The sequence below is a fragment of the Antedon bifida genome, chromosome 4 (genome assembly GCF_963402885.1).
Source record: "Antedon bifida chromosome 4, ecAntBifi1.1, whole genome shotgun sequence".
NCBI classification, from domain to species: Eukaryota; Metazoa; Echinodermata; class Crinoidea; order Comatulida; family Antedonidae; genus Antedon; species Antedon bifida.
In genome coordinates, this window is record NC_136229.1 from 6,306,560 (window position 1) to 6,325,901 (window position 19,342).

Sequence of the window (19,342 nt, forward strand, 5' to 3'; positions counted from 1 at the left end):
TAAAAAAAACCTAATGAATAATATGATTTATTAATAGTAGCCCAGAAATATAAAATAATATTCTTTCATTTGTCCACAAGAAAAAAATATTTTTAACTAAAAACTTGCATTACCAGAATGCATTTGAATATTTGATAATTATTGAAACACATGCTTTCAAATAAAAACCATTATCTAATAATAATCATTTGCATAATAACTAAACAAAATGTTAATAAGTACATTAACCCATAATTATTGGTCATTTTTAATATAATTCGAAACTGAAAAAATAAATATTATTTTGTTTAATCCACCAAACTATTTATAAATCCCGATTTTCTTGTTGATAGTATAATCTTAAACTTATATACAGTCTTTAATCAAATATTAACATAATATATATATAAATCTCTAGATACATTAAGTTAGAAGATTGTTTAATATGGGCCACTCTTCATTATTTATTAAATTAAAGGAATTGTTTTTACTGGGTTATACCATTAAATATACTTCCACCTTTGCTAAAATGATCAAATGATGGCACAATGGAACATTCTGTCATGTGTTCGATCAATTGCGCTATGTGTATTGCAACAATATTGTTTGAAAGGTTTGCATGGCGAAATTAATTTTTTTGTTGGAGACTGTGTGGTTACAGCTGTCCAAAACATTGGTAGTGACATTATCTAACTTGATAAAAATGCTAGGGCCTCTTGCAATAAATATTGCAATATATATTGTTTGAAGGTTTGCATGGTGAAATCAATATGTTGATACAAAACTTTATATTAACAATACACTACAAAAAAAAACCATTTTGTTTGTACCAAGGTGTATATGTAGAGCTAAGGCACTTTTTGAAACACTGTTCAAATGATTATTATGGGACATGTATTTAAACATTTATTTTAAAAGGTTGCTGTTGGTATCAAGGTATATCTGTAGAGAAGGCTTTTGTTCGGACACTGTGCCATTCAAATGGTGCAATTATTTTCAATCAGAGATCCAAGTAAACCATTTTAAATAAAAGGTTATTTTTTGTACACAAGGTGTATCATTAGACAAGGCACTTTCAGAAATATGTTATTATTTCACATAAATTATTACATTTTTTGTCGGAGACTGTGTGGTTAAAGTTGTCCAAACTTGAAACAATGCTAGGGCCTCTTGCAATATATACATGTAAAGTAGGGTATTGCACAGGGCTTAAAAAGATACATAATAGTGGTATAAGGGGTGTGTGTGCTGGGTGTACGGTCATCCTATGTGTACACTACAAAAAAACATGAGAAACTCTATAATACATTCATATTTGAAAATAATTTTAAAAATCTGTGCCTGTGAGTGTTAAATCTTTCCAAGATTCAATAAAAAAAAATTTCAAATTTCCTATTTTGTTATTTCATGATTTACATATATTAATGAGTATCATGGTTGAAATATACGACTACTTCTTATTTCTTAATTATCACTTTTAAATTATTTACAAACTCTGCTTACAAAATTGTTCAACATTATATACATTATGAAAATAAAATATATGGTTATGACTTATATGATTAACATAGAATCCCTGTAATTAAATATTAACTGTAAATAATATATGAACTGAACCAGGTATTTCAGCCACTGGATTTAACCAAAAATAGTTGATCTCAATCCCACGATAATGGGTCGAATGAACCAAATCCACAATGTTTCTATAATCACAAGACATCTGAACATTGTCATAAATATATGTTTTTTATCTCACTTAAGCTTGGTTCTCACTAGGGCTGTGTTTTACAGCCAAATAAAATAAAAATAAATACAAATTTAAATTTATTAACCAATCAGGTAATTATTTAAAAAATAAAGTGCCCATGATCAGTCATTTCCAAAACACCAGTTACCCAATCACAACGCAACAATTTGTCCTCCAGGTCAAAGGTTAAAAACTTATCTGATAATTATCCAATTTGAATGAGATAATTATTGGTTAATTTGTCTAGAGTGGAATCGGTTAAACCGGTTTCCAAAGGCAGTATATCAGTTAATCATCAAGTGATTTTTATCGGTTCATTTTTGGCTGCGGAAACAAGGCATAGGACGTAACATAAGGATGTAACACAAGGACGTAAACAAAACGCAGTCCAGATAATCCATCGATTGTGAGTCTACTCTGAATCATTCAGCTTGAGTAGAAATACTACTTTACCATGAAAAAAATTGTTAAAATTCAAGTTAGCCTCGATATTCAGATATATGCAACAAAATTATAAATATTTATTATATTTATTTTATAAAAACTTGAAGTAATTATAAAATTATAAATTTAAATTTAGTTAATATTGCTTTGCCTTCAAGTTTTATTCTTCTATATTGTTTTATTATTATTGTACATTTAATCATAAAGGGGGAAAACTGATATTTTGGTCAATTTTTAATACCAACATAAAAAAGGTGAAATTTCACTACAGCATTCACTCTAGTGGATCCAACAATAACAACATTAACGTCATTAATTTAACTGGTGTGAAAGTATAGCTTATGACCATTCGTGTATTTTATGGCATTCAATGCTATTTCTTGAATTGAAATCAAATGCATCAGGCATCCCATAGTTCCATAGCTTCTAATTTGCATACTTTTACGTATTGTTACCGGCAAACATCTAGAAAAGACAAATATTTTTGTGTTGTTAAATAATTACTAACAAGCGTTCACAGATATATAACTTGTGGTTTTCAAGTATTTATAAACATAATTTCAAGAATTATGAATTTACCGCAATCTTTTATAGTTATAATAATCATCATCATAATTCATTATATTATATCAATTTTATACAGTATATAAACAAAGCTTAAAATTATGTGATATGAAGCTAATAGGATAGCAGAACAAGAGTATGTTTTAGCAGGATGATTGGTTCCAACAGGGATGCCATATTTGAGGGGTGGTAGTGTAAGGAGATAGGTGACGGGTAAATTTTCAGCCAGGAAATATACATTTTTTTAACAGTTTTGGGTAAAAAAGTATTATACAAAAAGCTACATCTAAAATATACATTATTATAATCATCAAATTAATTTTTTCAAAATATTAATAAATTATCCAATATATATTGCTACCACCATACATTATACCGTTCTGCGTACCTCTACCATACACTGCTTTTGTGCCACCGCATACATAAAAAAAACCTACATTCCTATAAACGTAACAAAATCTCACAAAAACTGAACTTTTGAAAACCTGAATTTAAGCCAGCCCAGATTAAAATTTGATTCCTTCTTTGATATGTTAAACTGGCCTAAGGGTGTCTCATATTTAGAAAAGTAAAAGACTTTGGAAGCAGCCTACAGAATTAGTATTTATTTTAAGCTGACCTGTCTGAACTTTGACACGCTTCCACTCGTCTGAATGTCCTGTAGCTCCTCACTTCTTGGATTTCGATAAGCAATGATGGTTCCGCTCCGGCCAGTCACTGGTTTTGATGCAGGTTGTGGGGCCACAGTAGCCTGAGGTATGCTAGTTGATCGTCCAGATAAAACTCCATTCTCGTTTTTTGTAGGTTCTGGTGGCGTTTTCTCTACAATGACAACGTTTGGGTGTACAATTGCTTCTTTAGGACTAAACTTATCAGAGTTATTGTCCACTTCAGCCTTAGTCTGTAAAGGTTTTATGATCTCTGCTGGCTTTCCCGATTGATGATCTGGATTCGAGTCCGAACGTCTTTTTGTTTCATGCCCTACCGTGTTTGACGATTTGGCAGCGTCACTCTCGGCACGAGGTCTCATTGCCGCAGAGAAGATATACGAATGTTTCTTTGGTTTTGTTTTCGGTTTTAAAGATCGGAAAGCGGAAGCTAAATCTTTGTCAGTTTCTGGAGATTGTACTTTATTTGGAATTTCTGGATGAGGTGGAGATTTCTTAGGAAGGTGCAAATCTTGAGGTGTGGCTGTTTTTGTCGGTTCTTTTTTCGCAGTTGTTTCTGTCGCAACTGGAGTTACTGTATGGGTGTCCTGATTAGCAACTGGCGGCTGCTGCGCATTCATCATGCCTTGAGATTGTAGCAACATTTGTTGCTGTATAAGCTGTTGCATCTGTTGTGCTTGTAGCGCCAATAGTTCTTGTGCAGACATCATCGGGGCACCAGACTGTGCCTTCTGTTGTTCTAGCAAGTTTTGTTGACTATTTATCATTTGTTGCTGGAGAGTTGCAAACTGTTGCTGAAGCAACTCGTATTTATCTTTAAGATCTTTCACTTCAACCTCAGTTGCTGCTGATTGTTTAATAGGAATTTCATTACTGACCTCACCATTTGTGGCTTTTGTCACATCATCACCAGCTGTGACCTTTGATTGTTCACTTTCTTCTTTCATTTGATGAGGTTTATCACTACTTTCTACATCTTCTCCTTCTTTCTCAGATTTAGTAATCTCCATTTTCTCCTCAGAGATTGTATCAATTTTACTCTCTGAAATTGGACCAGTTTCAATGTACATGTCGTCGTTTTTCTCAACAATATTATCATTGCCATTAACTTCTTTAATATCATCCTCGGCTTTTATCTTAATTTTATCGTCACTTTCATCTTCATTTTTCTCTTCCTCAACAGATTTCATTAATGCATCTACAACAGCAATTTCAAGTTCACTTTCTTCATCTTTGCTCAAAGTCTTTCCATCAACCTCATCTTCCTTATGTTCTGTACTCGCTAATGCGAGATCATCAGAGGGGTCAGAGGTCACTGCATTTGAGTGTTCTTTCTCGTCATTCTCCTCTTTTTGCACTATACAGTAAGAAAATATATTAGTACAAAATATATACAGTACTTAAAAATGTAAAATTCAGAACATTGAAATGGAAGATGCATGCCTTAAATCAATTGTTGTACAGGGGATCTGGGGGCTGCTTGGGGCACACACTCCCATCTTAGAATTATGAACTCTTTTTTAACCCAATTTTTTACAGAATACTAATATTATGTTTATAAAATCCTAGATATTCCACTGGTGTTATCATAATTTCAATGATTAATCTGAAATGAATAATTTCAATCAATTTTAATTCAATTCTTATAGAAATAATAAATTAGAAAGGAAAATCAAATTTTTAAGTTGATTGCTTTAGGTTTTGTTTCATCCATTTCAACATTACTGAATTGAGTTAATAGAAATGCAGTACATAAAATATAAATAACAAGTCAAATGCAATATAAATAATATAAATTAAATAAAATGCAAAAAATATCAAGAATATGATCATTTACAATTTGAAATATACATTCTATAAAGCAAAAAAAGAAATAAAAGATTAATTTGTAACTAATAAGAAGAAAAAACAGGAAGAGACTTTTTACCTTGATCAATAAAGTAAAAAAGAAATGTTTAATATAATTAAGTTTGATTTATGACTATCTAGGCCCTACAATTAGGTATTCATTCCAATTAAATGTCCCTGCATACATACAATGAATTTAAATGATGCAAGTTCTTAAGTGTGGTTTGCACTCGCAACACAATTGACGTAAAGTGCTGTATTGCATAATTAAAAGTGGGAACCAACAACTCAACAGTGCTGCAAACATCGCAGGTTTGCTTTCACGCAGGCGGGGCAAGCACACTTATTGGAAGGGCATTTTCTTAGGTTACGTAGGTTGCGTTACGTTGCGTTGCTAGTGGGAACCACGTTTTAGCAAATTAAGACAGAGTTACTCAAAATTGTAGAAAAAACATTCATATGATTATTTTTATGTGAATTAGATGTGCACATGCTAACAAAACAAGGAACAGAAAAGATGATCATGAAATGAAAAAAAAAGAAAAGATCCATATGAAAATATAAAAACTGCAAACAGCAGAAAAATATAATTTGAATATAATGACTTAAAGCTACAATATCGCACACAAAAGACAGCACCATTTTGAGATCATAAATAAATTGCACCTTTTCCATTCCATGACACAGTGTCAATGTACAGTAGCTTAATTTAGCCATTTCTATAGATAATATTTAAGAAGCATTGGTTTCATGCCATTAAAGAGCTTTCCTTATTAATAATTACATTTCAAAGCAATTTACAATGTATATTATTTTATTTTACTATACAAATATACCATATATTCTTGTGTATTAAGGCAAGCCTTGTTTATTGTTTAAAGTTATAATTCATTTTAAATTAAGCAGTTATTTTAAGGAAATTATTTGAATCCCATACAAACCATAATGGGCATGCTGAGGCTTAATTATTTACCCAGGTAATTTTGTTTTACCTCCCCACCAAAATTTGCGATAATTGGCCCATGAACCCTACTTAAAAATGAAAGTAAGTTAACTAAGTCTGAACAGGCCCTGTGTCACATACCCATAACACATGCATCATGCAATAAGTATGTTCATAAATTCATCATGCATTTAAGCATTAGGTAAAAATGATAAAAAGTATAAACCTAAAGCCCTGTCTACACTATCAAACTTTATGTGACAAAACAGTGTGATGTACCCATATAGGGACATGATGATGTCATATCACTACCATATTTAAGCATATCACTACTATAGTTGGGCACATCACACTTTTTTTGTCAAACTTAATAGTGTAGACAGAGCTTAAGCCTAAGTTAATATTATTAAGGTGAATTGACATATCCCAAGATGTTAAAAAATGGTAGATGCGTGTAATATACAAAAAAGCAAACCTGGCTCAGTGATTTTGTGAATAGAATCTGAATTAGGCAAGTTAGGATCCTGTTGTATTAGTGCGCCCTCATCCATTTCCACAATGTTAGCTGAGCCTACTACATTAACGTTATGGCCTACTGCGCAAGGCCTTGGGGCAGCAATTGGTTTGGCCGGGGATGTGGTTGGAGTGACCATAGCCACTGGTTGACCGTTAGCGGTAAACCGCTCAACCTGTTGCGAATGTTGAATGGAGACTCTAGGGATGGGAACTGGTTTTTTACTAGCACCCTTAGGCGGCACTTTAGGAGGGGTCTGGGGCCATAATTGGAAAGGTTTTGGTGGCCTGGGTGGTTTGTAGATATTTCTGCCACTGGAAGAAGATGCACTGGTTGAGCTCGGGGAATGCGTACCTGTGAATGGAACTTTTTACGTTTAGGAGGTTTTACAGACAAATATGAGAGAGCAATTCTATACTACAGACAGCATACTAAATAGACTTTTTCAATGAGTCAATCAAATTCACTTTTTAAAAAGAAGTTACAATGGTTAAATTTGAAAAAGTCGAAGGTCAATTTGAAAAGAATGTTTCTCCTTAAGAGAGTTTTAATAAGTTCAAACCCAATAAAAATAATTTGCTTTTAAAAATAAATGAATATGTGTTTAAATTTCACCTATTTTTGTTCTTTTGCAAAAGTCTTTCAAGACCCAAAATGTGCGTTTGAGTGAAATTGAATTAAAAAAAGAAATATTCACTTTGAAAAAGTCTATAAATGCTCAGATGCAGAAAGCGGAAATTTATGTGTATACAACAGATAGCATACAACTACTGAACCACTACCACTAAGAGTGCAATATGACAGTGCATATACAAAATTTGCATTATTTTCATATAGAATAAATCCCTCAAATTAATTATCTTACTATCTTTACTTGACGTGTCAGAGTTCAATGATAAATCGTTAGTAGCAGAGGGGGAAACCATCACCGTGTTATTACTGGAAGAGCCTACTGAGAGTTCCCGAGTTAGTACACTATTGGTTGGAACACAAAGATCTGATTGGTCGATGGGAATACTCGACTCATCTACGTCACCTGGTTCTTTATTTCGGATGGGTCCAAAAGCACCCGCTAGTATCTGTTGTCTATGCAGGACACACTCGTGTTCGCCCGTCTCCTGGTTGCATGTACACTGAATATGTCGTTCTGAGCGTTCTTCAACAAAAACTATGAATTAACAATTTAAAAAGAGATAAATAAGTAATAAAACCAATTGACATTTGAAGTATTATCAAGTGTTCTTCAACATAATACATTACCACTCCTCTTACACAAATTCCTAATACTACTATAAAATTATAAATTACAGATTCCTGTACATAGGATTCTCAGAAATGCTTAAGGTGACGTAAAACTAAGGTAATGAAACAGATGTTTTATGAAAATAAAACACTATTACCTCACAAAATGTATACAGGGGCGGATCCAGCATTATAGATTAGTGGAGGCTAACTATTTTATAAATGATAAAAACGATCCGTGGAATTGCAGAAAAATAGTCATTAAAGACATGACTGTTAAATTGCTGGTGGGGCTAAAAGCCTAATTAGCCCCTGGCTAAATCCGTGCCTGGTATACAGTATTTATATTTTTTGTTACATTTTGTATTATATTGTTTGATTTTACAGTTGTTTACAGTAGCTATGTTTATTTTACTGTAATTTGAAGTGAGTGCAGAATCAATCAGGTCTTAACTTTAGTCTATTCTAACTTCTGGTTTATTCATTGGCGACTAAATAATACGATTACCATATTATTATTATAGAAGCCACTGTTAAAACACTTCAAAATACCATACTTTCAAATGGATACAACTACACTATACCCTTTTCTTCTTATATTTCAATATTAAGGAAAATGCTCCCAACTTGGAGAAATTCAATATCGGAAGGAATTTTGAAAGCATGTCCAAACTATAAAGGGCGCTATAATATTTTGAAAACTATAAGGTGATATTGAAAAATAATATAATAATATACTGGCATAAACATGTGTATTTAATGGCGTACCAAAGACTGAAAATGTCGAGAATATTGTATTTTAGCAGGAAATGGCACAAAATATCGGGAGACTATTTATTTATTCAACTTTGTTTTACAAGTCAGCTGTACTATAGCTGAATTGAAGTGGCCATCTATCAGTATTATTACCTCCGCCAAGGAAGTTATGTTTTCACCCCTGTATGTTTGTGTGTGTGTTTGTGTGTGTGTCTGTGAACAGCCTGGAGGCCACAGTTTTTATCCGATTCTCACCAAATTTGGCAACAATGATCTATGCCCCAAAAGCTCGGACGAGTTCGAATTTGAGGGAAAAGGTCATAGGTCAAGGTCACAACTAACAAAAAACTATTTTACTGCCTAGAGACCACAGTTTTTATCCGATTCTCACCAAACTTAGCCACAATGATCAATGACACATCATATAATTGTGGTTAAATTTTGAAGGGTCAGGGTCAAAGACCAAGGTCCACAAAAACAAAAATAAAAAGAAATAAAAAAAGAATAAAAAAAAAAACCCCTCAGTGAGACTTGAACCTGCGATCTCAAATGTGAGAGGCTGGATACATAACCATTACACCACACTGTCATCCACAACTTTGTAGTGTGCAGTTAGCATATTTACACTTAGAACTAATAAAAAAAAATGTAAAAAAAAAATATTCAGGGGGCATTTTATGTAGGGAATGTTACAGTAGGCGGAGGTTTGTACTCTCGGAGTACCCTCTAGTTGGGATATATTTTTATGATCATCCAAAATATCAGGAGAAATTATATTTTAGCGGGAGAGTAGAGATGACACGAAATATCGGGAGACTTCCACCATTATCAAGAGATCTGAATTATATAAACCAGTGGTAAAACTAGTTTATAATTTATGAAGATTACCCAGAAGTACTTTAAAAACAAATGAAATTGTGTTCATATCTAAAGATATGGTTTGTAAAAATATTATTTTAATATAAAATCGAAAAAAATTAAAAAGGAAATACCTTGGTCTACTTCTGGTTCTTCTGCTTCTGCATCAGAGTTTTGTGATGAGCATACACTTTGATCTATTATAATGAAAAATAAAAAGACGTATTCTTTTATTTATTATATCTTTATACTAGGTGACCTCTTTAGACTGGTCTCCCAGAGGGCCCAGTTATGATCAGTGGCTGTGTGGGACAGTGATTGTGTGGGTAATGCCCTACTCTTCTCAAAAGTTGTACTAGGTTCTTTAAAGTGCACATGAGCTAGATGTGTACACTGGACGTACGGTTTATAGTCCTTATGCAAAAATACATGGAGCGAGTGAGCCTCGAACCCCTGCCGATGTTATGGTTACGTAATCACAGTTCCACTGTCTTAACCACTCTGCCACTCTGCTCGACCATGACATGCCATTCAAGTGTTAAAAGTTTGCCTTTCAAAGCAAAAATTCAGTTAAGATATACTATTTTTTAAAGATAAAATGTACATCAATCAAAGGATAGCCTTAGAACGAAAGAGGGACTTTTAAACACTGTTTTGTTAAGCAGGATCAAACAAGATCCCCCTTAAAAGTTTCCCTCCAAGTATAGACTAGCTTTTAGTGTTTCTATGCGTATAATTGGTAAGTTAAAATCCCTCTACCTAGTTAATGCGTTTATTGCAACCACTTAGGGAGTCTTGATTAAAAAGAATAAATAAATTGAAGGGTGACAAACAAATAAAGCATGATTTTGATACATAAAAGAAAATGTTTAATAAATTAAATTATTATTTGATAAATAAAAGAAAATAATTAAACAATTATTGTTTTAATAAAGATAAACTTTCATCGTATTACCAATGTAGATATTGTTATTAGTAAAACAATTAGTAATACAGAACCAACTGAAATATGAAAAATACAAGCAATATTTAATGTGAAAAGAAAACCCAAAGGAAAGATTATTAAGTTAATTTCCAATGTCACATTTCATTACATAATTTAATGGACCACCACCAAGTTCGTTAGCCTGTCCTCAACCAATGACTTACCATCATCTTCTTCTGGAGGGGGCTCATCAGGGGGAGGGGGAGGTGTAAATGTAGGCGGCCGGTCTGCCTTTGTCTCAGAGCAATAAGGGGCTGGTATGTTAAAGTGTACTGTACCTGAAACGTGATCGATACAACTAAACAAAACATGCTTTACAAGATGTGCATTTATGTGAAAGTGAACATGAATTGAGGTGTAAGATGAATTAATATGATTTACAAAAAGACAGTTTATAATTACAAGGCCATGCATGATTCCCTAGTAGTATTACATTACTTTAGATAGATTTTTTTCTTTAAATTTTAAGGTAAATCGTTTCCCTACCCCATTCGTGAATGTATGGCCACAAATACTTTCTTAAAATTTTAGAGGCTGTAATTGGGATACAATAGCCGAAAAACATAGATGTGCACTCATGCGAATTGTTATTTTGTTAAATGACTAGGTCCTGATGTCACAATGAATATAAACTATGTGTAAATGCAGCATAAAAATGTTATTCCTAAAAATTGATTTAGTACAGTAAGTCAGTCCCATGGGAAATGGGAAAAGGATAGATGGTTAAAAACATGAATATTCATTAAATCATGCATATTCATTAAAGCATGCATATTCATTAAAGCATGCATATTCATTAAAGCATGCATATACATTAGATCCAGAGCAAGACCCAGAACATTTTTGGCAGAATGCCATGGAAAATTTGTAGAGTAATGCCATAGGGCAAAGAGTGGAGTGCCATATTTATTTACATCCTATACAGTAGAACCATGCAACATATCATGCAATCAAGAAAATATTGGAATCCCATTAACAAACAACATGCAAGAAAGTGCTTAAATTTGGTTCTATTTTTTAACTATAAAATACCACATAAACTATAAAATACCAGCCAATTCTCGGTACTGTATCTATTTCAGAAGTATCATAGAAATATTTCGTAATAAAACATCACATGTATCTAGTAGTAACCTAACCCTCAACCTAACCTTACATGACACAGGCACTGTATTACCAACTACTCCTATGATACTTCGGAAATAGATAGCATGTGCAGATACAGCACTGGAAATCGGGTGAAAATACCAAAAGAAAGTGTGACTGACGTTTTGTGAGGAATGAATGAGAAAATCAGAATCTGGTGGCAAATGAATTACAATCAAATGACAAACAACGCAACCAAACATCCACAGAATAATTACTATTTAAATAAATAGTAAATAATATTTACCATCTTGTCCTGGGGGTGGTGGAGGTGGAGATAGAGGGCGTTGAGAGCTTCTACGATTCAACTTCTTTATATTTTCTTCCTCTTCATCCTTAGGCCTAGCACGAACTTCAACCTCAATGGAAGAATCTAATGAAGTATTAGGTGAACTCACTTCTCCTGCAGCTGCAGGAGGTTCTATTGCAGCTTCTGCAGCAGGTTCTGGCGTAGCTTCTACAGAAGGTTCTGTTGTGGCTTCTACAGAGGGTTCTGTTGTGGCTTCACCAGCAGGTTCTGGTGTGGCTTCTGCAAGAGCTCCCAATGTTGAATCCTCTGCAGCTTCTCTGGGAGATTCTACTCTTGGCGACGTAGAACCTGCATCAGGTCTTGGAGGAGCTGGAGCCTTCTTTTTCCTGGTTGCTGCTGACTTTGCCAAACCACCAGCCACGTTATCTGGTGGTTTTGGAGCAGCCCGTTTTTTCGTTGTCTGGGTTCGTGTGAGTTCAGCATTGGCCTTTGTCACTGGTGCTCGATCACTATATACAGTGGTCGGTCGTTGTCGGGTAGGTGATGTTGGACTCACCGGTCCAGCACTTTGTCGTTGTCGGCTCTGTGATGTTGGACTCACTGCTCCAGCATTTTGTCGTTGTCGGGTCGGTGATGTTGGGCTTACCGGTCCAGAATTTTGAACATGCACGGATGGGGTATGCTCAAGATCAAAACCAGTCTGAAAGAATTTTAAATTTAACATGATTATATTAACATCTGTACAGTAATGATACTATGATAGGTCAAAGTTCAAATCAATATAAAATTACATTTAATATGACATAACCAATACCATGTGTACCACCAATGTTCCACACTAAGCACTCTTATGTATATATTTACTTGAACTAAAGCTCTGTCTACACTATCAAACTAGTTTGACTAAAAAAAGTGTGATGTGCCCAAATATGATAGTGATATTCCAAAATATGGTAGTGATATACTGATACTGATATTATTTTATTGTCCATAGTAATATAAAATGGAAATACATTTGAAACTGGCATGAAAAATTAAAAAAAGATATACTCTAAAATTTAGAAGATTACAACAAAATACACAAAAATACATTAAAAGCTAGGTTATATATAATACATACAGATTAAAAGCTTTATCATAAAATTATGCCCATATATTGGCACTTCACATTTTTTTGTCACATAAGATCTGATAGTGTAGACAGAGCTTTAAATATTACTTGAATACAATACCTTTTTCTTTTTCAGCTTTCCAAAAAAGCTTTTCTTCTTGTCCCTGGATAGTTCAGGCATAACTGATGTTTCTTGTCTTGGGGCTGTGAATACAGAAGTAGCAAGATTATTATATAATTTACTAATTAAAATATTTAATTTACATTGACGTATGCACACACTACATACACACACCAAACGATTAGGCAGAATAAGTGATTATTGCACAAATTAATGCAAGTACCGCTCTCATGACTGCAAACAGGGCAATTTATTTATGCATCATTTTTGTTTTCTTTTATGAAATGGAATTTATTATTAATGTGAACAAATTAAAATGAATAACAATTAAAATATTAATACACAACAATTATTTAAATGACAAAACAATTATTAGTAGCAATAATTAAATTTAAAACGGGTGGGGGAAAACAGGTTCAACAGAAAAAAGGGAAAGAAACAGTAAATATCAACAACAAAAACTTTAAAATAGTGGTGGTATTGTATAAACTATTATAAAAATATAATATTTTATAAATATTTAGCATACAGCATTTCCAGGGAATGACTAATATTTATAATAATATTTTCTTATCCTAAAAATTCAGAATGAAACAACAATACTATTACTTTTAATCTAGAATTCAAACTAGTTAATGTTTATGTTGTGCATTTCTAATCTGTCTACCAGTTGGCTTAGTATGGGGTATCTGCCTGAAAATGATTTGACACAATATATTCCTCCCTGTTACAAAGGGTTCAAGCACATACGCCTGAACCCATACTAAGTTTAGTAAGCTCAAACACTGAGTCACCAAATAATTTGAAATACACACTCTAGGATTACCGCATTTTTTTTCAAGATCAAATTGAATGATGAATTTTCAAGGTCATTATAGAACTAATTTAAAAATCAACTGTCAAACAAACAAATATTTCACATCAAAAAGAATTTTAAACAATTTTTAAAAATGTCTTACTAATAGCCCACTGTTGACTATTGGTTTAACAGACACATCCTATAGCTCAAAATGATATTTAAAAATGTGTGTATAAAAAAATGTTTTTATTCACTCTTGTGTTGTAGGAACTTCTCCACAGGGGACAAAATGCAATGTAGGTTGACAACAAAATGCTGCCAAATGTAAAACATAAAATACCCTCTTAAGCCTTGTTCACACTGGGTTTTAAATTTAACAATGGTAACTTTACTTTTAAGTTTTAACCAATGTCCGTACTTGGATTATTCATCGAACGACATTGGACTTTAAATAGCATGGTTACTCAGTGTGATCAAGGCTTTAGGTATTTCATTTCAGTGGTGTTTTTTTTTGTTTTATTTTTTTTAATTCAATTGAATATGACATTATGTCACATTCCATGTTTGTATTCTATAACATATTTCTAGGAAAGCTGATTAAACCAAAGTAGTTTAAGATCACTCTTCTAATATTCTTGATAAACAAACATACGGATACATTTACATACAGGTGATTATAAATATGGTACATTTGTTTATTTCTATTGGTGATACGTAAATCGAACAGTACATTACTGTGTTTATTTAATATAACATGGCTTAAGCCAAACGTGTGGGTTGGTAGCCAAAAATAAAATGAGTTTAAAACCAATAGTCAAGAATATCAATGTATAGTAAATCAAACACAAAATCATCATTTTATTAATAAGAATTAACAGCACATCAAAAAACTAGACTAGATTAGATTAATGGAAAGTAAGAAAATTAGGCTAATGGCTTTAAATTAAAAAAACAATTGTATATTTCATATTAATCTAAAAACAGAAATGAATATCAAACTACATTCAGAAAACGGATACTACTGTACATAGGAAAAAAATGATAAAATAAGAATTAGTAGATTTTTATTTAGTATATAACAATAACTATATCACTGCAACAACACAGGACACACTGAAAATATGGAAAGGGAAAAACAACAAATTCTACCAAAGCAAAATCTTTTAAAAAGTAAATTGTCAAGAAAAAACCTGTACCTGTAAATACCATGGTTTCTCGTATATGAGGAACTATTATAAATAAAATACGATTAAATAAAAAATTTAATGAATTTTAATTATCACATTATAAAATCTTCATTATCATAAAATTGTCTCAATCACGATCATCTCTATTAGTATTATAATCAATCCCATTTTTTTTCTTAAATAATAACCCTATGGACGGTACCCTATGGACGGTACCCTATGGACGGTACCCTATGGACGGTACCCTATGGACGGTACCCTATGGACGGTCCCCTATGCATGGCACCTCAATGGACTAGACCTACTTTAGAGTGACACATATTGTTGTCTATTAGAAAATGGGAGATTTAATCGTCTGCAAACAGGATATAGCTCCACTAAACGGGATAAGCTCAAGCCAGCCAGTATAAGCCATAAATTATCACTCCAAACATAAAAAAGTCTTTAACTACCTCTTGTGTCCACCAGAAGCAGTTCATTAGTTTGATACGATGTCAGTGACTTGTTAAGATCCAGGTCATCCGATGGTCCCTTTGGATGTCTTAAGGTGTGATGTTTGGGATCAACTCCTTTCTCTTCACATATCTTTGGCAGGAGATCTGCTAGTGTTCTTTCTGGATTGATCCGTAGAACCATCCTATGCTTTGTGCCATAGTTGACAGTCAGTCGGATAGTTTTCTAGAATGAATAAAAATGTGTTGGGTCGAGTGATGACGAATTTATTATAAAAAGGAAAAAGGGAGTGAATCATAGCCACTGATCATAACTGGGCCCTCTGGGAGATCAATCTTTGACTGAAGAGGTCGCCAAGTATAAATAAAATATTTTAATTCAATGAAGGTGTGTTTTTACATAATGCACATACTGTATAATGTAAAACAATAAATAAAAGTGGTTTTTGTTTTTTTTTAATGAAAAATTTAAAGATGACAGATTAAGGAAAGTTACTCTGTGGAAAGAAAAGGCAAAGATAAGACGAAATTAGGAAAATACTGATGGAAAATAAGAAAGAAATTTTAATAAAAAAAACTTTCGATTGTTTGATAAATTGAAAAAGTATAAGAAATGGCAATTAAAGATGATGAATGAATGAGAAGAAAAGAAGAAAAGGAAAAAAAGCAAGAATGCAACAAAAATGAAAAAGAGTAGAAAAGAAGTAAAAATGGGATAGATAATAATAGATAATAACAAATAATCTGGAGAAATAACAAAAGGAAAGAATATACAACATTTTTAAAAAAATAATGAAAGACAAAAAACGTTGACATCTTTTAGTTATCAAAACTAATATAGCCTTGTTATATTTTTTTTTATTCAGGATCAATAATTTAACATTATACATTAATAAAATATTAGACCTATTCCTACACTATTATGATAGTTTAAGCTAGGTACAATACGACCAAAGTTAGAATTGAACCCATGATCTTAAGATGACAAAGCAAGCATTGTTAACCACCAAGCTATACCGCTCTACTCCTTAATTAGCATAGTACACCTCCCAAGTATATAATGACAATAGACCTATTATAATAAACAATAGCAGTATTAACAATGCACCTATTATAAGACCAATGTTAATGCCAATGTCAATCTTTTCCTAATCGAATATCATATGCAAATTATTTGTCAAAAGAATAATTATAGTAAAGATTTATAGTTCTGTAAACCACTTTCAAAATCTTTCAAAATCATCCCTCAAAGATCTACCAAATAGTGACTTCTATTTACACTATGTGAGATCATAAGGAGTTATAGTGCAAAATGTTGCTTATATTAGCCATTTTCACTCCTGAAGATTTCAGTGTTGTGATATTTTCTGCAAACATGGTAAATTCGAAAATGGGTTTTAGTAACAGAAACTATCACTACAATTTGAAAATGGCAACTAACACTGTTGAGATTTAATACTAATATTTATAAATTTCCTTCTTAAAACAATTTATATGCTGAAATATCCGAGTGGTGGCATAATGAGCAGAGTTCCAGGTTGAGGTGGTTTTTCTCAATCTGAAAGATCTCCTCATCTTTAACCATTAAAAATCAATTAAGTATTCTATCAGTATACCCTGTCAAATTTGTCAATCTTGTGTGAAAATCTATAGAATAACATTGTGCCTACTGCTGTTTACACATCAAATATTTATATTATATTAAAGTCCACTAGGCTATGCAAGGATGACACTCCCTATTAAATAATAATATCATACTAATGACTGGTAATTACCTACTGAATTGAAATCAGTAGAACAGTAGCAATCATGGGTGATGTCTAGATGTGTATGGATTAAATTACAATTGACATTAAAGTCTCTATCACAATGAATTTTTTTTTTTTTTTTGCCAAAAAACATTTTTTCGGTCATTTCCATTTGGCTTGTCTCAGACATGACCAATAAGAGCCACAGGCCAAATAATCAAGAAATCGAGATCATTAATTGAGGGTGCTGTGTATGAAGACAAAATATGAGCATACGCTATTCTCATTAAATTTTAGTTATTAGTAAAACTACCTAATAATTCTTCCGGATACAATTTCAATTGGTAAAACAAACTATACTCGTATATAAGTTAAGTGATCGCACTAGGCTTTTCTTCTAGTCAAAACATAAAGTAATCGTCACCACTGCCTGGTGAAGACGAGGAACCTCCCTAGTCAAAATTACCCTTTGCTTGGTTGGTTTTACCGATAGAAAGTCCACTGCGAATTAGGCAACTTAAGTTGGGGCTGCTTAACAAATTAAAAAAGAAACAGCTATAGATTAAATTTGTAAACTGAATATTCTGCAATTCACTTTTTTTCTTTTCTATGAATTTTACTACTAGATAAGCATATCATGCTTTCAATTTTAAATCATATGATTTAATATCATGGTTGACAATGCTTTCAACAAATATTAGTGTTATCAAGACAAACAAAAGTGTACAGATGCAATGACCTTTGGGATAATATCAATCCTATATGCAAATTGTGCAGATAATGAAAGTGCATTCATTAAAGCAATCTTTATTCCCTTACATGCAAAAATTAAACCAAGCATTTTCACGTAATTCATATATATAAAAAATATTCTCCATATTTATAATGAATCAAATGTCCATGTCTTTCCGGTGTGACATACAGTATTATTTTGATCATTCAAATTTGACAAGATAAATTACTATATTTCTTATGACCAGTTTTCAATAAGTTCCATTTCTATCTATAGTATGGACAATATGAAGATATTAGTATTACAATTAAACTTTTGAAAATTAAACATAATTCATATTGTCAAAGGAACCAAGGTTAACACCAATTTTTATCAATGTTTGTTGCATAGGCATGCGTTTTATTCGGTCTCCAAATTTTCTCAAAATGAGTCCAATACAATTAATTGTAAACCAGTTCACTTTAACCCCCAAAAATAAAGAAATAATATCCAATATATATATACAATTTTTTTCACGAAAACCATAATAAAAATCTACAGTAACAATGTTGACATAAAAGTACTGTACATTCCAGGATGATTATATTTTACCATGGATTAATAAACCCTAATTTATTTAACCAGTATATGCTATAGTTAACACACCTCTGGCTGCATCCCTTTTTGTAGAATTTTCCGATTCTGCGAAAATAAATATTTTTCACCCGCATTTTAATAGAAAATATTTTAATAGAAGATTGTAGCAAAGATTTTTTAAAAAATTTTAAATAAAAAAAAGACAAAATCATATTATATCATAGTCTATTTATATTATATATTTTCTATTTAGAAAACATTTGGTAAAAATATGTTATGCCTTTATCTAATAAATGATATATCTATGATTTACATGTAATGGAGATAAAAGCAATTCACAATAATTATTATACTTTAATAGTACACACACACACTCTAAAATATGTGTGGTTTGACGCACATTTTCTTCTTTTTTTTTTGGCTAGCTAATAAAACAATTTATGACGTTCATTGTAATTCACTTATTGAGAAGACGGGTATTTTCTTGAATTTATAAATTTATATATGCTAAACAATGCAGTCAACACTTTCCTTAGCAACAGTAATTAGCCTACAGAAAATAATGCCGATATAAGCATCAACATAAATGTCAAATTTTATTCAGAAGAGTAGAATAACGTCAATTGTATTCGATAAAAAGCTGATATACTTATAATTGATTTAATTCAAAT

The 19,342-nt window shown here is 32.1% G+C and overlaps 1 protein-coding gene across 8 annotated transcripts in view; it reads right to left on the bottom strand.

Moving 5' to 3' along the window:
- Nucleotides 1-55: 55 nt before the first annotated feature.
- Nucleotides 56-19,342, bottom strand: part of LOC144841281 (uncharacterized) — a 37,010-nt gene continuing 17,723 nt past the window's right edge. For 2 of the 8 annotated variants that reach the window (XM_078697548.1, XM_078697547.1), the window contains 10 exons: nt 18,741-18,776; nt 15,615-15,840; nt 13,177-13,259; nt 11,942-12,644; nt 10,713-10,826; nt 9,698-9,760; nt 7,573-7,875; nt 6,669-7,061; nt 3,354-4,759; nt 56-2,635 (listed from right to left, as the gene is read on the bottom strand). In XM_078697548.1, coding sequence (XP_078553674.1) covers nt 2,612-2,635; nt 3,354-4,759; nt 6,669-7,061; nt 7,573-7,875; nt 9,698-9,760; nt 10,713-10,826; nt 11,942-12,644; nt 13,177-13,259; nt 15,615-15,840; nt 18,741-18,776 — 3,351 coding nt within the window. In that variant the 3' untranslated portion in view covers nt 56-2,611. The remainder of the gene's footprint in view (nt 2,636-3,353; nt 4,760-6,668; nt 7,062-7,572; nt 7,876-9,697; nt 9,761-10,712; nt 10,827-11,941; nt 12,645-13,176; nt 13,260-15,614; nt 15,841-18,740; nt 18,777-19,342) is intronic. The other 6 variants (XM_078697550.1, XM_078697549.1, XM_078697552.1 and 3 more) reach the window with 5 other exon arrangements.